This window comes from Fistularia commersonii, chromosome 29 (assembly GCF_037954325.1).
Source record: "Fistularia commersonii isolate RoL2024-O1a breed Wild chromosome 29, RoL_Fcom_v1.0, whole genome shotgun sequence".
Lineage (NCBI taxonomy): Eukaryota > Metazoa > Chordata > Actinopteri > Syngnathiformes > Fistulariidae > Fistularia > Fistularia commersonii.
Genome location: NC_141312.1, coordinates 5,244,248 through 5,260,518, shown reverse-complemented (window position 1 = coordinate 5,260,518; position 16,271 = coordinate 5,244,248). Strand labels below are relative to the sequence as shown.

Below are 16,271 nucleotides of genomic sequence, written 5' to 3'. Positions count from 1 at the left end.
ACAAAATTCCTGTTCCATCCATAAATGTTCCTGATCTTCCCACCGCTTCCTGCAACGTGCATTGTAAAATCAGTAATTTTATATATGAATATGTATGTTTTTTTTCCATTCGGTCTCACTTACAACCAATCATTACTTGTGATTGGTTTCATTTGTCCGCAGGGGTCAGGAAATGCTGACAAGAATTCTAATGCCGTGTTTTCTTTTACATATCTTAACTTGTCAGACTCTATATGGATGTATGCGCCTATTTGTTGCCAAAATGAGGTTTTATGGATAGTCACATATGACCCTCTATTTGCAGTGCACACATTCCAGATTGCAAAACTTGCATAGTGCTGACTTCTCTATATTTTTATAGCTAGCTTTCATTAAAGATATTGTTATTTTAAAGTCCCATAACAGACAGATCCTATATGAGATGGCTGTGATCCCTTTTCGCAAAGCAGCTTTTAAAGTCTTAATCTTCCTGGCAGATCTTGCATTGTTTTCCTTTGTCTCGCCCTTCTCCGCGCCGCTTTGCTCCAAACCTGACCCAGGTAGCTATACCTCTGCAACAGGAATGTTATATATGGGCGAACGTGTCTCTGCAGGCTGCTGCCGCTTACACTGAAATACCTGTTTGAGCTAAATTAATGTGCATCCATCATTGCATCTGCAGTGAAGGACAGCTCAACATCTGGAGCCGGTAAAGTGTGTCAGGTGGAATTGATAAACTTCCTCTGACAAAGAAGCCTTTATTTAAAGTCTTGAGCTTTTTTCAGTTTCATGAAGTGATAAAACTGTTCAGCATCTTTTATATTCCTGCATGATCCTACCGGATGAAATCATGCTTTCCAGCGTGTCCAACCACAGACACTTCAAGAACCTTTCATTGGTTCATAAATCACTTTTACATCTTCAGGATAGTCAGACTTTTCAAAAGCAAACTCAAGGTCTGCTGGTTAGGTATGTTTGTTTTCTTACACGAAGTATTTAGTCATTGTGGGATTATTTTTATTGCTTATAGTTATACATTCATTTCTTTACACTTATTCTTGTTTTCTCATTATTATTTTGCCTTTCTAAAGGGGTTTTCACTTTTCTATACCAGTGATTTGTTCTGTGCTCTTAACATGGCATTTACTTTTACTTGCTGTCTGATTTATACGTTTTTATCGTATTTCATTAACCTGAATTTTCTTCAGATGTTTCCTGACTGCATTTCAAGTACAAGATACAGAGTTAGTAATTTGTGTATGTGTGTATGTGGGAGGGTGCTGTTGTATTATTGCATATTTTGTGTTTCTGTCATGTTTTCCTCACATGGAAATGTTCCATATGTACGTCTGATTGACGGATGGAAGTTTTGGCTCTTGGTGTCATTTAGAAAAAAAAAAAAAAAAGAAAAAAAGACAAGAATTCTTTTAATAAACCATCGGCTTTGAGGAGGCTATGGCAGTTTTCCATCTACGTAACGGACCATATTTATCATTACTTGCTTTCAAATCTGCCGTTTTGTCGAAGTCGCATCCTGCATTAAACCTTACTGTATGGTTGATTACACAGTCTGTTCATGGGAAATAAATTAGAAAATATTAGGAATAGATAAAAAAAAAAAAAAAAAAAAAAGCAAGATCACGTTAACAGCATGAACACATGGAGCAGCCTCCGCCTTGACCAAATCCTTAAACTCCCAGACCCTGAAGGTCGCACAGGCCCCGACAGGCTGAATCATGTGCGCAAGGTTAACAGGAGCGCAGCGGCAGCAGGTTCCTTGACCAAGACATTCCCCCCCAAAACATGAACTTCAGTATTTGCAGGCGAAGGCCGAGTTGTTGAATTCCACAGTCGGCCTTCATCGTTTCAGGTCGGTGCCGGTGTTTTATGGCCGGCTGACAGCATGGGTTCAGTCAGAGGGAGATAGGAATTGACAGAGATTTTTGACGTTCAAAGCATTACCTCATGTTTAGTTACGGAATGTGTGTGAAAAATCCTCTGCCCGAGGCGGTATTATTTGGCAATGAGTGCAAAGAAGGAATGGGGGAGGAGGAGACAGGAGGAGGAGGAGGAGCGGTAAAGACCTTCTAATCAAGGTTATACATGTTAATGCGATGGGCAGAATTCTTCACACTTTATAAAGAAGAACTCAGTTTCCCTGTAAAAGTTCAGTATTTTTCCCCGTCATACATGCCAGTCATTACACGCAAGAAAAACACACCCTGCACACTCACAGCTCTGACACACACACACACACACATATGTGGACACACACTGTGTCTCGCACAAACACCTGCCTGCAGAGGTCCACGTCTACTCGCTGAGGTAATGAAGGAGGGCAAAACACATTCCTCTCCCATTTTTCTCCTTCTCACCTCCCCTCGCAGCATTTTATCTTATCTGTGAGACAGGCTTTCTCGCCGTGTTCTCGCTGTCACGCAGCGGCGAGTCACCTCGACCGGATGCCTCTGCTGCACCTCGGGTTCTCCAAGGCGCAGTGTTGGACATGCTCCCGGACGAGTCTTCGCCGGCACAGAAACATCAGGTATGTCGAAATACGAAGGTGTTTCTCAAGAGCTTTGCAAAGTGTTGGGTGCACATCGGATGATGCGACAGGACAGAACATCTCCGCTGATGATTTGGAGTGTATTTGCACCGACTGAAAATAAGCCACTTTGTTTTGAGGAGCCATATCACAAATGACCTACTTTACATCGTACGGCGTCTCGGCGTGAAACTTTGTTTTGAAAGTACGCGCTCCCTCTCTCGTAACGTCGGGATGGTTTCTAGACGCTCAAGCAAACTGCCCTTTGTCTAAAATATGAGATTTTGAACTTTTTTTCCCCCCTGAAAATCTTGTCGAACAACTTGTAAAATCATGACTGTGAAAGAGCGAGGCTTTGACTGTGCTTTTTATGTGTCTTCGCAGCCTACAGTTGTAATTCAGGCTCTTTAATTTCTGTTTGTCGACCGTCCATCAACTCGTCAGTTACGAGCGCTGTGAAAGAATTGGAGCAAATACTTACTTGAATGTCAAAGTCTGTCAAAGCTTTAGCAGGCGGAGGTCAGGATCATTGTAAGTGTAAAGTTAATTAAACTGTAGTTTGGAGTATTATATTGAAGGGATGCCTTAAGGGGATTCTTGGCACCGTGTTCCCCCTTTTCCACTCCAGTACAAACTGATTCTACTCATCGGATGTCAAAGGTCATTGTTGGAGCACAAAGCACCTCTTTGGCTTCGACTCCAGGTTCCACATTTCACACAAATGTCTATTAGTGTAAAATAATCAAGTCATGACTTCTTTTTTTCACTTTCATTAAAAAGGTCCAGGGTCAACTTCTATGCAGTGTCAGGTTTTCTGCCAAAATACTTCGGACAATCTCACCTGTGAGATTCATTTTGCCCCAAAAAATTGAAGAAAATTCAATTACCTTATGAAATTTCAGTCATAGTTGCCCTACATACTAAATACCAAAGGGCATAAACTATAACCGGGTTGGCATTGATGAGGTGGTAAATCTACTTTTCGCTGAAAGTATTTTGGGAGGTGAAGCCAGTGGAGATAAAATCTTTCCACAGATCTGCGTTGAATTGAACACTTTAATCAGCGATAGCATACTCAACCACACGACCATCACATTGATACGCACGTCTATATTATTTACATTTTGAACTATCGGCCTCGTAATTGACACGACTCTGTTTTCTCTTGCAGGACGCACCGAAGACTGGACCCGTCAGTCAATTCGGTCCACTCATAGCACCCGGACTGTTAATATGGTCAGTCATTGGTTAAAGGAACCGGGGTCAACCTCTTTACACCGACTAAACAAATGAGCAACGGCACCCGGGTGATTCATGATGTCCCAGTAGCCGCCTCGCAGGCCCTCCTACCCTCCGGGCTGTCGGCGACCTCACGGGTCAATTTCCCCGCTCCGAGTCGAACATCCTCACAGCCACGCGAAAGTCATGTCCAAACCTGCCCCCCTCCTGCGCTGTGCGCCCGATCCCGTGGCCAGTCACGTTCAAAGCATCGCGGCTACGACGCTGCCGATGAGAACACGTCGGCCCCGCGGGGCGATCCTGCAGAACCGGGGTCGTGAACGCAGCTCAGGCGTGAATCTCGGCTCTGGAGAGGTTCAGCTCCGCGGCAGATCTGTCATGAACGTTAATTCCCAGACGGGACGAGACGGCGCGTTACCTCTGCACGGAGAGGAGAGCCCGACAGACGCTTCCGCTCCCGATGAGTGTTTTTCCACCTCGTCACCAGACGCGCACCACAGCTGTGCTCACCATCTACCAACATCTGCGAATGTGTCAGAGGAATCTCCATCAGATCTGCTGAAAATGATAAAGCACGAGACGAGCGCCATTGTATTCTGTGATTCTGTCAACGGCGCCGAAAGCCAGTTGCTTAGCGGTAGCGCCGACGGTGCGGAGTCCTCCTCATCCGCGGATGAAAGGCCTGGCAATGTTGACGAGGAGGAAGATTCCTCTGAGGCCTCTTCACAATACGAGGAATTCCTGGTGATTCGGCGGCGCGGTCACTCGAGCAGGAATAGGAAGCGCTCGAGGAAGAGACAGGATGCCCAGCCTCGCAGCGCTTCTGGCAGGCCGAAGCCCGTCTACAATGTCGACCCCGAGTTCACAGGTAGCCTGGAGGAAGAGGATAACCAGCAGAACAATGGCAAGCAGGTAAGAAAATCAAGACATAACAACACATGGCTTTATCAGCTCGTGCTGAGTAGAATTGACGATGAAATGCTTGTTGCGCTGCAATCCAGACGCGCCTTTTCTATCAGTCGGAATACTTTATTGATACACAAGGGGGAAATAGCTTTTTGTAGTAAAGTGAAGAATCAAAATAGAACTCAATATAAAAAGAAAGATGAGAGGGAAAATAATAAAAATAAAATAAAAATGGTAAAGATCAGAAGAAATAAAAAGAGATAAAGTTGAAGGTATGTAAAAATACATGTAGTGTATATACATGTGTATTTACAAGTACATGCATAGGATTCCATATATATATATCAGGGTTATAGCACAAGATCATACATTTAGAAACCATAATACAAGTTTAACCAGTACAATTAAAAATGGGTAACCTCAATCTGAAGCAGGTGAGTGAACACTGAACGGTGGACAGCTTCATCCAGGTTGTTGCCTAAAGGCAATAAATGCAAGTCCCTTTAGCAACACTAGATGGAGGCAAACTGTTAAGTTTGAGCATGTCTGCTCCATGACCCCTGACCTCTGCTGTTTCCCAAGGATTTGATGCAGTGTAAAAGAACACTTGACAAATGTTTCAGCACTAATCAGGTAACAATACCGGCGTCGACTTGTGTGCTGCAGCCCCGGGGCTGCAAACAGACCCGGAGAGCAGGCCTGTGTTTGGCTGAGGGTGTCTGAACAAAAAAATACCCCGAAGCTTTATTAAACTCACCAGACAGGGTCTTCCTTGTGAACTGGTGCTCCGACATACACAAGCACACACCTGCAGTTTCCGCCAGGCGTCCTCTGTCAACAAAATTGCACCGACGCCTTTTGTTTTTCAGGATATCTTCTTTATTTCCTGTTTTATTTCGCAGCCATTGTAATGAGCAAATGGCCGAGTACTAAAAGAATGAAATGTACCCAATGCAACACGTGAACGGATATCATCCATTTCTTTTGAACCGGTGACTTATAACAGAAGAAAAGGAGGAAAACAAGTAATTATTTGTTATTAAATATTATCTTTATATCGAAAGGGACTCAAAGAAAGAATCTCACCTGCAGTGCTTTTTATTCGCCCCCATTCGGTACTGATGTTTGAGAGTTTTAAAAGAAATCTGCATTGATGTCATAGCTGAGAATGTTTTTAAGAAGATTTCTGTACTATTAGAAAAATGTATTTAAATTGATTTAAGTACAGGGAAAGTACTGGTATGCTCTCGATCGCGTTCTCACACCTGTCAGGTCGTCCATCGGCCACTTGCCCGTTTCACAACAGGCCACTGCTGCACCGCACTGTTTCCTCCCTTGGCTTGGAATGAAAAGATTTATTCTCCCCATGTTCCTTTTGTGATGCCGTTCTTTTGACCAAACAGCTTTTAAAATCACTGGTTGACTTCAGGCCAGCGCTCATTTGAATACCTGTTAAGTCAAAGAGGCCCCGAAGTGGTGCCACATTCTTGGGATGTCTTTGCTGGGGTGGTTTTGGTCACACTCCGCGGCGTTGGTACCGGCCTCGCCACATGGATCAATCTGAAGATATCGGGGTAAAAAACACGTTTTGACACACACATTTAAAGAGTAACTTGCCACACACACACACACACACACACACACACACACACTCGTGATCAGTTTGAAGCATACGTCCTCTTAACTGATTGCCAAATAATTTCTGAGTATACAGTTGTAAATAAGAGTAGGAGTGTGTGGCATTCGTCTTTTTATTATATCAAATTATAAAAGCACATGAAAATAAAAATAATAATAATAATCGTGATATATTCAGAGTTAAAACAATAATATCTCCATGTACTCTCCTCTGCTGTCCATAGAAATATGTATCCTTTTTTTTACTGAAGGTTGAGAATAAATATCAAGTCAGTGGTATTTGACTTGACCAGCATTTGGTTGTTGTTTGAACCGGATGTTGTTTTCTAATCGCAGCTCAAACACTGGAGGATATCAGACCTATTGTTCTGCCACAGGTGAGCTGGTTGACCGGAGTGACTGCGGGCCTTTGCTGCCTCGGCAGGAAGCCGTGAGTCAGACAGAGTCGCAGCCGAGGGCGAGGAGGATATTTGGCACTTCTGGACGTTAAACATACAGATGTGTTTGAAGTTGAAAGAGGCGGTAGTAAAGAGCTTCTGGATGGTCGGGGTTCTCGATCTCCATGAGATTTTCTACCTGACACACAGGAAAACGCCCGAGAGTATTTCTGCCTCCTCGTTTCCACGGTGATCAGATGCCATTTCTGAACACTCAATCATCCGTGGAGCACAGGGGCTAAGTCTGTAACCGTGGTGTTGAAAGTGCAATGTGGTTTAACCAATTTCCAATTTTTTTTTTGATGATTTTCGTTTCAGTGAATACAGTTTAATAAAGCCGACGCCGGCCGAGGCCAGAATTACTTTTAGAGGTAAAACACCCATTGGGGAAAACTCTGATTAACCGTCCCCGACCTTTTTTATACCAGGGACCAGTTTCATGCATGAAAATGTTTCCGCAGACCGGTTGGAGGCACCGTGGTTCAAAGAAATAAAAGCTTTTGTCAGTTCACCGTATTTAATCTGAACACAACGATCATACTTTATATTAGGCAATTACGATATTAAATGCAGCAGTAAGGCGAAGGCAGTGGTTTTCCAAAAGAAGATCCGGAAGGTCTAATAAAAAAAGTATAAAAGTATACTGAAAAAGATTTTCTTCATCGACCGGTACCAAATGATGCACGGACTGGTGCCGGTCTGGGGACCGGAGGGTTGGGGACCACCGCATGCTGGAGAAACAAACAAATAGGAGGTCCTCTTTGTCAGCTTTGCTGCGGAATCAGACTATCGGTCGGCGCGCAGAAGATAAAGGTGTCCCGGTTCCATCCCCGTCATGTAGTCCATTCAAAAAGGGTTTCTCTTCCATTAATGTCACCTGCTGGGCTGATTACAGAATCAATTTCTTCTCAGAGAGGTGAAGGACTCTTGTGATCCGGCGGTTGATGAATATATTATGCCGGCAAGACCGATCGCATTCATGCTGGAACAGTAATGGAGTCTGTGCACGTTATTAAGCATTGGAAGGGAATTTCTGGTTCACTGCTTATTTGCCTGCAGTAAGAGCAGCTCACAGCTCTGGGCGAGTCACAGTGATCTGCAGACTCAGGTCCATCTGGGGCGTTCCATTTTGGATAAATAATAGAGTACCTTTTCCCATATTGCCCGATGATTCTCGAAGGCAGCAGGGAGGCGAGGTCCGTCCCATTCCTGCTCTTTGAATCATAGTCTCTGGAGAAGAACTTTGGTGCGGGTAGTGAATTGGATAATGACCCGCAGAAGGTCATACCATATCCATATAAGGTGCGCAGGGTAGGGGTCTGCTGCTCAACCGGTGCCTTCTGTGGGATCTGATAGAGGGAGGGGGGGATGCTGTTCCACTGCGCTGCAGATATTTGTCTACATGGACGGACTGCAGGTTTCTTCTGAAGGCTACATATTGCATGGAAATCCGCTTCTGGTACCAATAAAAGCACAGCAGAATATCCATCATGCAGGGTCTTGGAGAAATAGAGAACAATCTTTCACAACCTGACTTTGTACAAAATGTTTTTTTATTACAATAGTTTCCACAAGGTGACGGGGGTAAGACGCGGACGACTACGCGCGGACCACTTTCTGAGCGCTGATCTTCTTCGCACATCCAGCCTCTGGCAACGTGTTGATGTCAAGATGGACGGCTGCTTGCTCTGCATCCTTGAAGAGTTTCCGTTCATTCTGCCTTGAGGCCTGCACGACCAATTCCTCTGCAGCCTGCAGTTTAGGGCAATTCATCTTGTGAATTAGTAGGGTTGTGTCGTAAGTGACTCACTTGACCTCCATCCTCTTTGTTGCTCTACCCGGGCACACCAGTGCCTCCCCCGTCCTGTTACGAACACGTGTTGACTTTCTCGCTCAAGTAACTCAATACATCCCATCGCCACGGTCCATCTAGAGCGCACCCAAGGTCTGCATCGGGGGCTTTGCAGGAGATAAACAATGCCTGAGCGCCTGAAGAAACTAAGGGAAACACGAGGTGGCTCGATGATGAAGCCCATCATGAATGTGTGTGTGTGACTTGCTGGCGGTCCAACTACTGCACTTTGACTAATTTCATGGGAAATGCTGTTGAGAGCCTTCTAGAGGATCCGCAGAGGTCGGTCATGCAGATGTTTAAAACATGGACATGGACATGAACAGAACAGGATAAGACCGCAATGACAGGTCCAATTTCTCTGCGGGGGAAAGGATCCCTAATAAGTTCTCATCTGGCACAGGCAGCGACGTGAGCTCTCACACATGAGTTGTAAAAGCCTGCTCTGCATCTCCTCCAGCATTTTTTTTTTTTTTTCTTTCTGGAGCTCCATTAGTGCTTGGATGCGAAACAGCAAAGTCACCGAAGCTTCTGGAACCACAAGGATGAAAAGGAGGGAAATTCAGGACAGCTGTAATTTCCCTCGGCACCAGCTGCCACGGCAGCCCATATTTCTGGAGTGCAGCTGAACTATGTAGCTTTGGCATAAGTGGATGATGTGCGTAGGCCGGGCCAAGGTGCAAGCCTGTGAGGCCCCAAGGCCGCGCCCGATGATTTATGATACCTGAACTAATCGCACTCATCCTGGGGCAGAAGATTTGCAAGAACCACCTTCATCTGAGATCATCTCAAGACAGATAGAAAAGCGGGCTCCGCCACAAAGAAGTGATGGTGGCGGTTGTGTCTTGCTACTCCTTGTAGACAAAGTCCCGGTGTGTGTGATCAGTGCAAGTTATTGAAATTGATTTAGCGGAACAACCGAAACAGAACCTCTGCAGAACTCACTGCGGTTTCCATAAATTTAAGATATACCCCTTTGAGTCGCCCTAGTTTTCCCTCACAAAACATCTGCTCCAAATTTTGCCCCTCGGTATCTTGTTTTCAAAAACCGATGCGAGCGCAAACGTTATAGAAGGACGCATAAAACTGGCCGTCGTTCGCAGGTGAGCGACCGGCCCACACACTTCAAGACTGTCTGGCAAGATCCAGGTGGGTTGGGATCGGAGCTGGGGTTGTTTTCCCGTAAAGAGTTCTTCATGATAAAATGGGCTCCAACAGAAAGCAGAAGGTTTAACATCTTCCGATAGCCAAGATGGTGGTTGCATGCACTAAAAAAAAAAAATCACAAATCATAACAGAGACATTTAATTAAACTAAAGTAGTTTTACTTAACGCATTTAAATGTATTTGCAGTTTTAGCCACCAATGTGAAACTTTTGGCTTTATCGTTTTTCCTGGATGCCAACTTCGATCTAAAATTAGAGTGCTGGTCTTGATGTTCTCAGTGGTGGAGAGGGGGGGACAGGTCCTCATCATGAACTTCTTTAACCATTTATTAGGCACATAAATCATAGTAATAGGTGTCTGAACCCTCCCATGACACTTCAGACCAACAATAAAATATCCTTGATGGAGATATACTGTCATGCATGGAGAGAGTTATCCTTGGTAAATACTTAAGAGAACATGATTAAGATTTCATGAGCTTTGAGAGCACCCTCCTGTGTGTGTGAGTGTGTCGGGGAGGAGCTTTCTGGAGCCCATTCCGATGACACTCTGTGTGTGTATGTGTGTGTGTGTGTGTGTCCATGTTCCTGTTAAAGTCACTTGTGGGACTGAGAAGCCTTCATTCCCTCTGTACTCCCCTCACCCCGTGCCTCATGCCCATAGTGAGAGTAAAAATAGCACCCTGTTGCTTATAGACAGCCCTCTGTGTGGAGAGATCTGGAGATGAGGGGCCATAACACACAGGAAATGGCTTTCCCGCCAAGCTGTTACTGCAGATATTTTTTAAACTGGTCAACACGATGGTTTTGGGAATGAGAGCAGACAAGAGTGAGCGTGTGTGTGTGTGTGTGTGTGTGTGTGTGTGTGTGTGTGTGTGTGTGTGTGTGTGTGTGGGCGGGTAGGGGGTTTTAGTCCATGCTTGTGTGTTTGCATGTATGTTGGGCTGTGAGAGAGGGGGCCTGTTTTTGGCCCCGGAGCTCCTCAAAGGGGCCCTATGTGTTGCTATCAGCCTCTCAGGGTCTGGAATTGGCAGTGGAGCGCAGAAACAAAGCAGTTTGTTCATTTCCTGGAAGGCCGGCGAACAAGTGTCTCAGTCACAGCCCGTGACCAATGAGCGGAGAGCGAAAGGGAGGGAAAGCTGGGCTTTAAGCGTGAGCATAGGTGTTTTAGGGGGGCTGACGTTGGTACACATTTACCCGCGATGTAACTTTTATAATTTGCGATGGCAACAATCCTTCGTTCCCGGTGTTGGTATTTTCCGTCGGCTACTTTCCATTGAGAGGTTGCTATCTTCTCCATGGTGCGGGGTTCTGTGTGCGTGTCTGTTCAGCTGGGAGAAGCCCAGGGGCTGCAAAGGTAACGGAGGGTGCACGATGTGGATAGGAGTGGCGTGTTTGTGCACTTTTTCAGAGGCCGGGATTCACAAAAGGTCAGAGCCCAAAGCTCAACCCCGCGGTTTTACCCTCCGGCCTTATTTACCTACGTGTGCGCCTTTTCGTCCCTCGTCTATCCAGGTTGCCGCATGCGACTCCATGGTTCTGCTGATGGAGAAGCTGGATCAGCTCAGTGATGAGATCCAGGAGGACCAAGACACCAAGCCCTCCACCCCAGTTAGTTCTGATCAGGAGGAGCAGAGCGCAAGGGTAAGTCAAGTTAAGTCAAGCCTGCTTTACTTCAGGGTGTTTTCAATCAGTTTTAGCCAAAGATAAAAAGAGTAATGGTGTAAAAAGATATGAATTTAAATGCACTGCATGGAAATACAACCCATTGAGCGAGATGTGTGTACGACATGAGCTAAGAATGAATGATTTTATTGTTTTAGACAGCAGTTTGAGTGGAATCAGACAAATTAGAAAACAACACCATATTATTTCAGCAGGAATTTATATTAAATTTGTGTAAATTGTTTGCTTTTACTAAAGAACCAGAATCAGTCCACTTAAAGGCACAGCAGCCACACCACTTCTTGAGGTAAACCTGACTCAAAACCACCACAAATGATTACTATTTTGTTCATATCAATATGGTTTCGTAGTTTTACCTTCCTTTTACTACGACAGTTTTCTATAACATTTAAAACCCCTTTTGACGAGATGGTACCGCCCAAGGTGGGAAACAGCAGAAACCTGTGAGCGCCAGCACTTTCACTTTACAACATCTCTCTCACACACACACACATACACACACACACACACACACACACACACACACACACTCTAATATCTATTAGATCATCGGGGGTTAGTCTCCACCTCAGTAGTCTGGGTTTGCCAAGCTTGTCGTGGTAGAATAATAGCTGGTGGGAAAAAAAACCCCACAAAAACACATTGTTTTTCCGCCATTAAGACCTTTGCTAAATCAAGCGGTCAGCATCCCTTCCCAGAAAACGCAGATAGCGACAGAGAGTGAGGTCATTGCACCTCATTGTTATATTAAAACTGGAGGAATGGCGCGGGCAGAGGACGCCTCCCCCCCATGCTGGGCATTCCAGATGCCTCATTACGCTTACCAAGTGTAAATCTGCTAACCTCAAATAGCTCCTTAACCAACAGCGCACAACATCAGGAATTCTCATAAAAAAATCTGCATTTAATCAAATTAATCTCTTTCAAGCTGTCTGGCGAGCCAGGAGAGCGGCAGTAAAACGTGCCGTCTCGGCCTCAGCGGATCGCATTCTTTGTTGAGTAATTCTCATTTACAGCCATGGCGGGCTGTTGGAAGTGACTCCCAGAGGTGGGACACACACGGGAGAATCTGTTTGGCTTTACAGAAGCCAGCGCGATTCCACGGCCATAGATTGTAAATTATTATGACGCAAAAGGACACAGGTTTCTCAATGGTTAGCGAATGGACAGAACACACACACACACACACAAACATAGCCCGTGGTGTGAGGTAACTTTGCAACGGCTGGGCGACGTCACCTTGTGGTGTCCCTTCACAGACTTGACAGACTCTGTGAAGCGGTCACATTATGGGGGAAAATGTCATTTCATAGCTGTGTTGTGTGAAGACAAATAAATCACAGCAAATGCTGTGAAGTTCCTGGGTTTCTAAATAGTCTGCGGGCTCAGGGAAGTGGGACGGGCTTTGCAGCGGGCTTCCTTGAGGAACCGTGCATCAGAGTCAGCGGCCGGGACGCCCGCTCAAGGCTGAGGGACACACCTGAGGACGCGTCCCAGATAACATCTCATGGTGGTGGACGTACCAGCGGGCGGCAGAACAATCCTAAAGGTGCCGTTAATCCAATCCGCGCTGCAGAATTCACGTGTTTGAGTAAGGACAGCGACACCTGCGAATGCAACCCATCACTTGACTCACTTCCAGTTTTTCTTAAATGCTAATTTTCTGATTGCACGCTGCGTCATGGTGCAGGCAGAACCAAGAGTCAAGATTAGATCAAGTTGGTGATTTCTCCCTATTTTTCCCATTTCACATCCGAACAACGGCAAGAAGAAATTGTTCTGTGCCCCTTCCTTATGTCTGCTACCAAGTCAAAATAAAACAAAAAGATGAAACTCTGATAGACCAAATTGTCACGGCAACTCTAGGGAAGTATTTTTGTAAAACTGCATCAAATTAAACACATGGTTCCCGGAATGGATCAAAAATGTAAAACCTCGAACTCACTCCTTTTTTTAGGTAAAACGGAATTTTCTTTCACATCAAATTAATGTTGGTTATCCCCGTCATCATACTTCTTCGGTAACTGTCCGAAAGCATTTCCAGACAAAAAAAAAAAGACTTCAGGGTTGCATGAAATATATATTGCGAAAGGGTCTCCTCTTATTTAGCGCTTCCGTCACCTGGAGGTTTCAAGGTGTTTCTCACTGGATCACGTTCACCTGTTCACACACACCGATGGGTTCAGAGCAACTGGGGGTTCAATGTCTCGCCCGAGGACATTTTGACCTGGAGACAGGAATGGAACCACCAACCTTCGGTTCGGAAGGATGCCGCCCCCGAACCCGTGTGACAAAAGACAGATTCCGGGGAGACGGTGTCCTTGATGAGACTGCAGGTTTAAAAAAAAAAAAAAACACTACCGTGAGGTCGGGAGGGATTTTCTGCAAAGACCAGCGTTTCATGTTGTGACGAAGGAAAAAAAAAAGTGACCCTCCGTGTCCTCGGGTGAAACCCGAATCCACGGGCCTGAAAGACGCACTGTTTCCAGGCATGAACGCAGCACCTCTTTCACTTTAAGTTCCACAAACTGGCACACTCATCCATGTTATCAGTCTGCGGGGAAGGGGCGGGGGAGACACGGATATTCCCCCTGCAGAGTCATGCGGTCAAGCAAGGATGTACTTTCCCATGCTGACGCAAACAATATATCTTACTTGAAAATGGCAGGCGATATAATTCCTCATTCTTAAAGTCGGCGGCCCGTCAGCCTCGGCCGGGCTCTCGAGGGCTTTTCCGCAGATTTCGGATCAACCGGTCAAGATGTTCTCAATGAGATAGAGGTGCGTGCACATCATGGCGAGGGTTTTCAATTTTTTTCCACAGCACTTTCTTCACACACACTCTGTCGATTGTTCTTTGTTTTGATTTTGGCAAAAGCTCCTCCCAAACCCAGACTTGCTGTTTTAAGTCTGACGGAGCTGAAACCTCTTCTTCTTTCCTCCCAGGGTTCTTCGGCGATGGTCAAGATGGGAAACCACGGTCTCAGTAAGGACCAGGCGACATGGCGAGCTCCAGACAAAGCCGAGCCGCTGCTCAGGCGCCGCTCGAGACCTTTGACACGCAGCAGACCGCTGACCCGCTCCTCCCTCTCATCCCTGACCCATCTCCACGCCCGGCGGGCCAGGGTGAGCCCCGCCGCTGTGACTCTGGCTTGAATTTCAAAACTTCAAACAGCGGGGAGGACGGGGAGACACTTTAATTCAAAAAACAAACTCGAGAGAGAGAATGGATTTTGTCTCTACGTGATGTGGAGATGGGTAAATGAAATATTGTATATCTATAGATGATGTGAGTGAAAGTGAATAGTTGTATCTCCATCAGATGCGTGAGTGAGAGGGTGAATACTGGTACGTCTCTATATGCCGTGGGAGGGAAAGCATTAATGGTGTGAATGAATGAGAGAGCGACTGGTCGGTTGTCTTCATATGATGTGTGAGTGAGAGATGAACATGTAGATGAATAAGTGAATTCTAGATGTCTATATGTGACGTGTGAATGCTTCTGTTTCCCTTACGAAGTGGGAATGGCCGGGTGAATGCTTACACGTCTCTCTGACGCTCAGGTCAATAAGTGAAAGGTTGCATGTTTATAATCAAGGATCCATGGATTCGACTTTTATTGTCATTACACAAAGTGAAACAAAAAATAGAGGTCCAGTGGAATCAAAACAGACAAAAAAACAGTCCTTAAAGCAGAACACAGCGCAAAGATAGCAGCGTCTCTGGGTTAGAGATATAAGACAGAAAAATATAAGACCAACAATGTATTAAAAAAATACATATATAAATATATATATATAAATAAACAACTAGAAAAATAAATAGATAAATATGGAGAAAGAAAAAAAGGAAAAATTAAAGAAGTAAAAAGGTGAAAAGTAGAAAAAAGATGGTTTATTGATGTGTAAATGAGAGGGTGAATGCCGGTATGTATCTACTTTATTTGACATGTGAATGAAAGAGTGAGTGGTTCGATGTCTATGTAAAGTAACTGAATGAAAGAGTGAATGATTTCGTCTCAATGTGATGTGTGGATGAAGAAGTGAAGGTTGTATGTCTCTATGTGATGTGTGAATGCGATCGACTGGCGACCGCTCCGGGGTGAACCCCCAACTCTCGTCCAGTGACGGCGGGGAACGGCTCCGGCCCCTCGTGACCCCGACCGCAGGATAAGCGGTATAGATAACCAATGGATGAATGAATAACCGAACTCGCTGTCCAAAACCCTGACTGTGTCCCGAGGCCCATGTGATCCGCACAGCGGCCAAGAGTTTACGAGGCATAATTTGTGACATAACCCTCACAAGATTGGAGTTTATGATGTCGACGATCGAATAAAAACATCACGCAACCGGCGTTTTAAACTGGTCCTGACCCCGCCGGCAGCCCCGGGCAGCCCCGCAGTCTGACCCGTCTAATTGATTGATGGCTTAACCAGCTTCAGAGGCATGTCTTATTGATAAAAGCTAATCAGTTAAGGGCCTGTGGCAACATGTTTGTGCCCAACGTGGTTTGCGAATTCTCCTCTCAAACCTCTTTTGTGCGGCCGCTATTCCGGTCAGCCGACCGCCGATTCCAAAGCCGAACCCTTGACTCTGGATGTCATGAGGTCGTCAACACGTTGACTTGCGGCCGGTGATACCGGAATGGGTTCCCCTGTAGCTTTTGAGTCGCTTTCTCCCGCAGTCTGTCTCCTCCTTGCATCTACCCGTCCTCCTCCTCCCTCTGCGCTCACTGCTGTAAAATAAAATGAGAAGAAGATGAAAAGGATGAGACAGCTCTGTTCCTCTCAGCAGTGTCCAAGGTCACCTTCGTCCCCGTCA

General features: G+C 45.5%; 1 protein-coding gene across 1 annotated transcript; it reads left to right on the top strand.

Moving 5' to 3' along the window:
- Positions 1 to 2,368: 2,368 nt before the first annotated feature.
- Positions 2,369 to 15,023, top strand: LOC147216750 (uncharacterized). The gene is made up of 5 exons (XM_086176614.1): positions 2,369 to 2,524; positions 3,696 to 4,675; positions 11,278 to 11,406; positions 14,395 to 14,574; positions 15,012 to 15,023. The coding sequence occupies exons 2-5, from the start codon at positions 3,950 to 3,952 to the stop codon at positions 15,021 to 15,023; spliced, it is 1,047 nt and encodes a 348-aa protein (XP_086032740.1). The 5' UTR covers positions 2,369 to 2,524; positions 3,696 to 3,949.
- Positions 15,024 to 16,271: the final 1,248 nt, after the last annotated feature.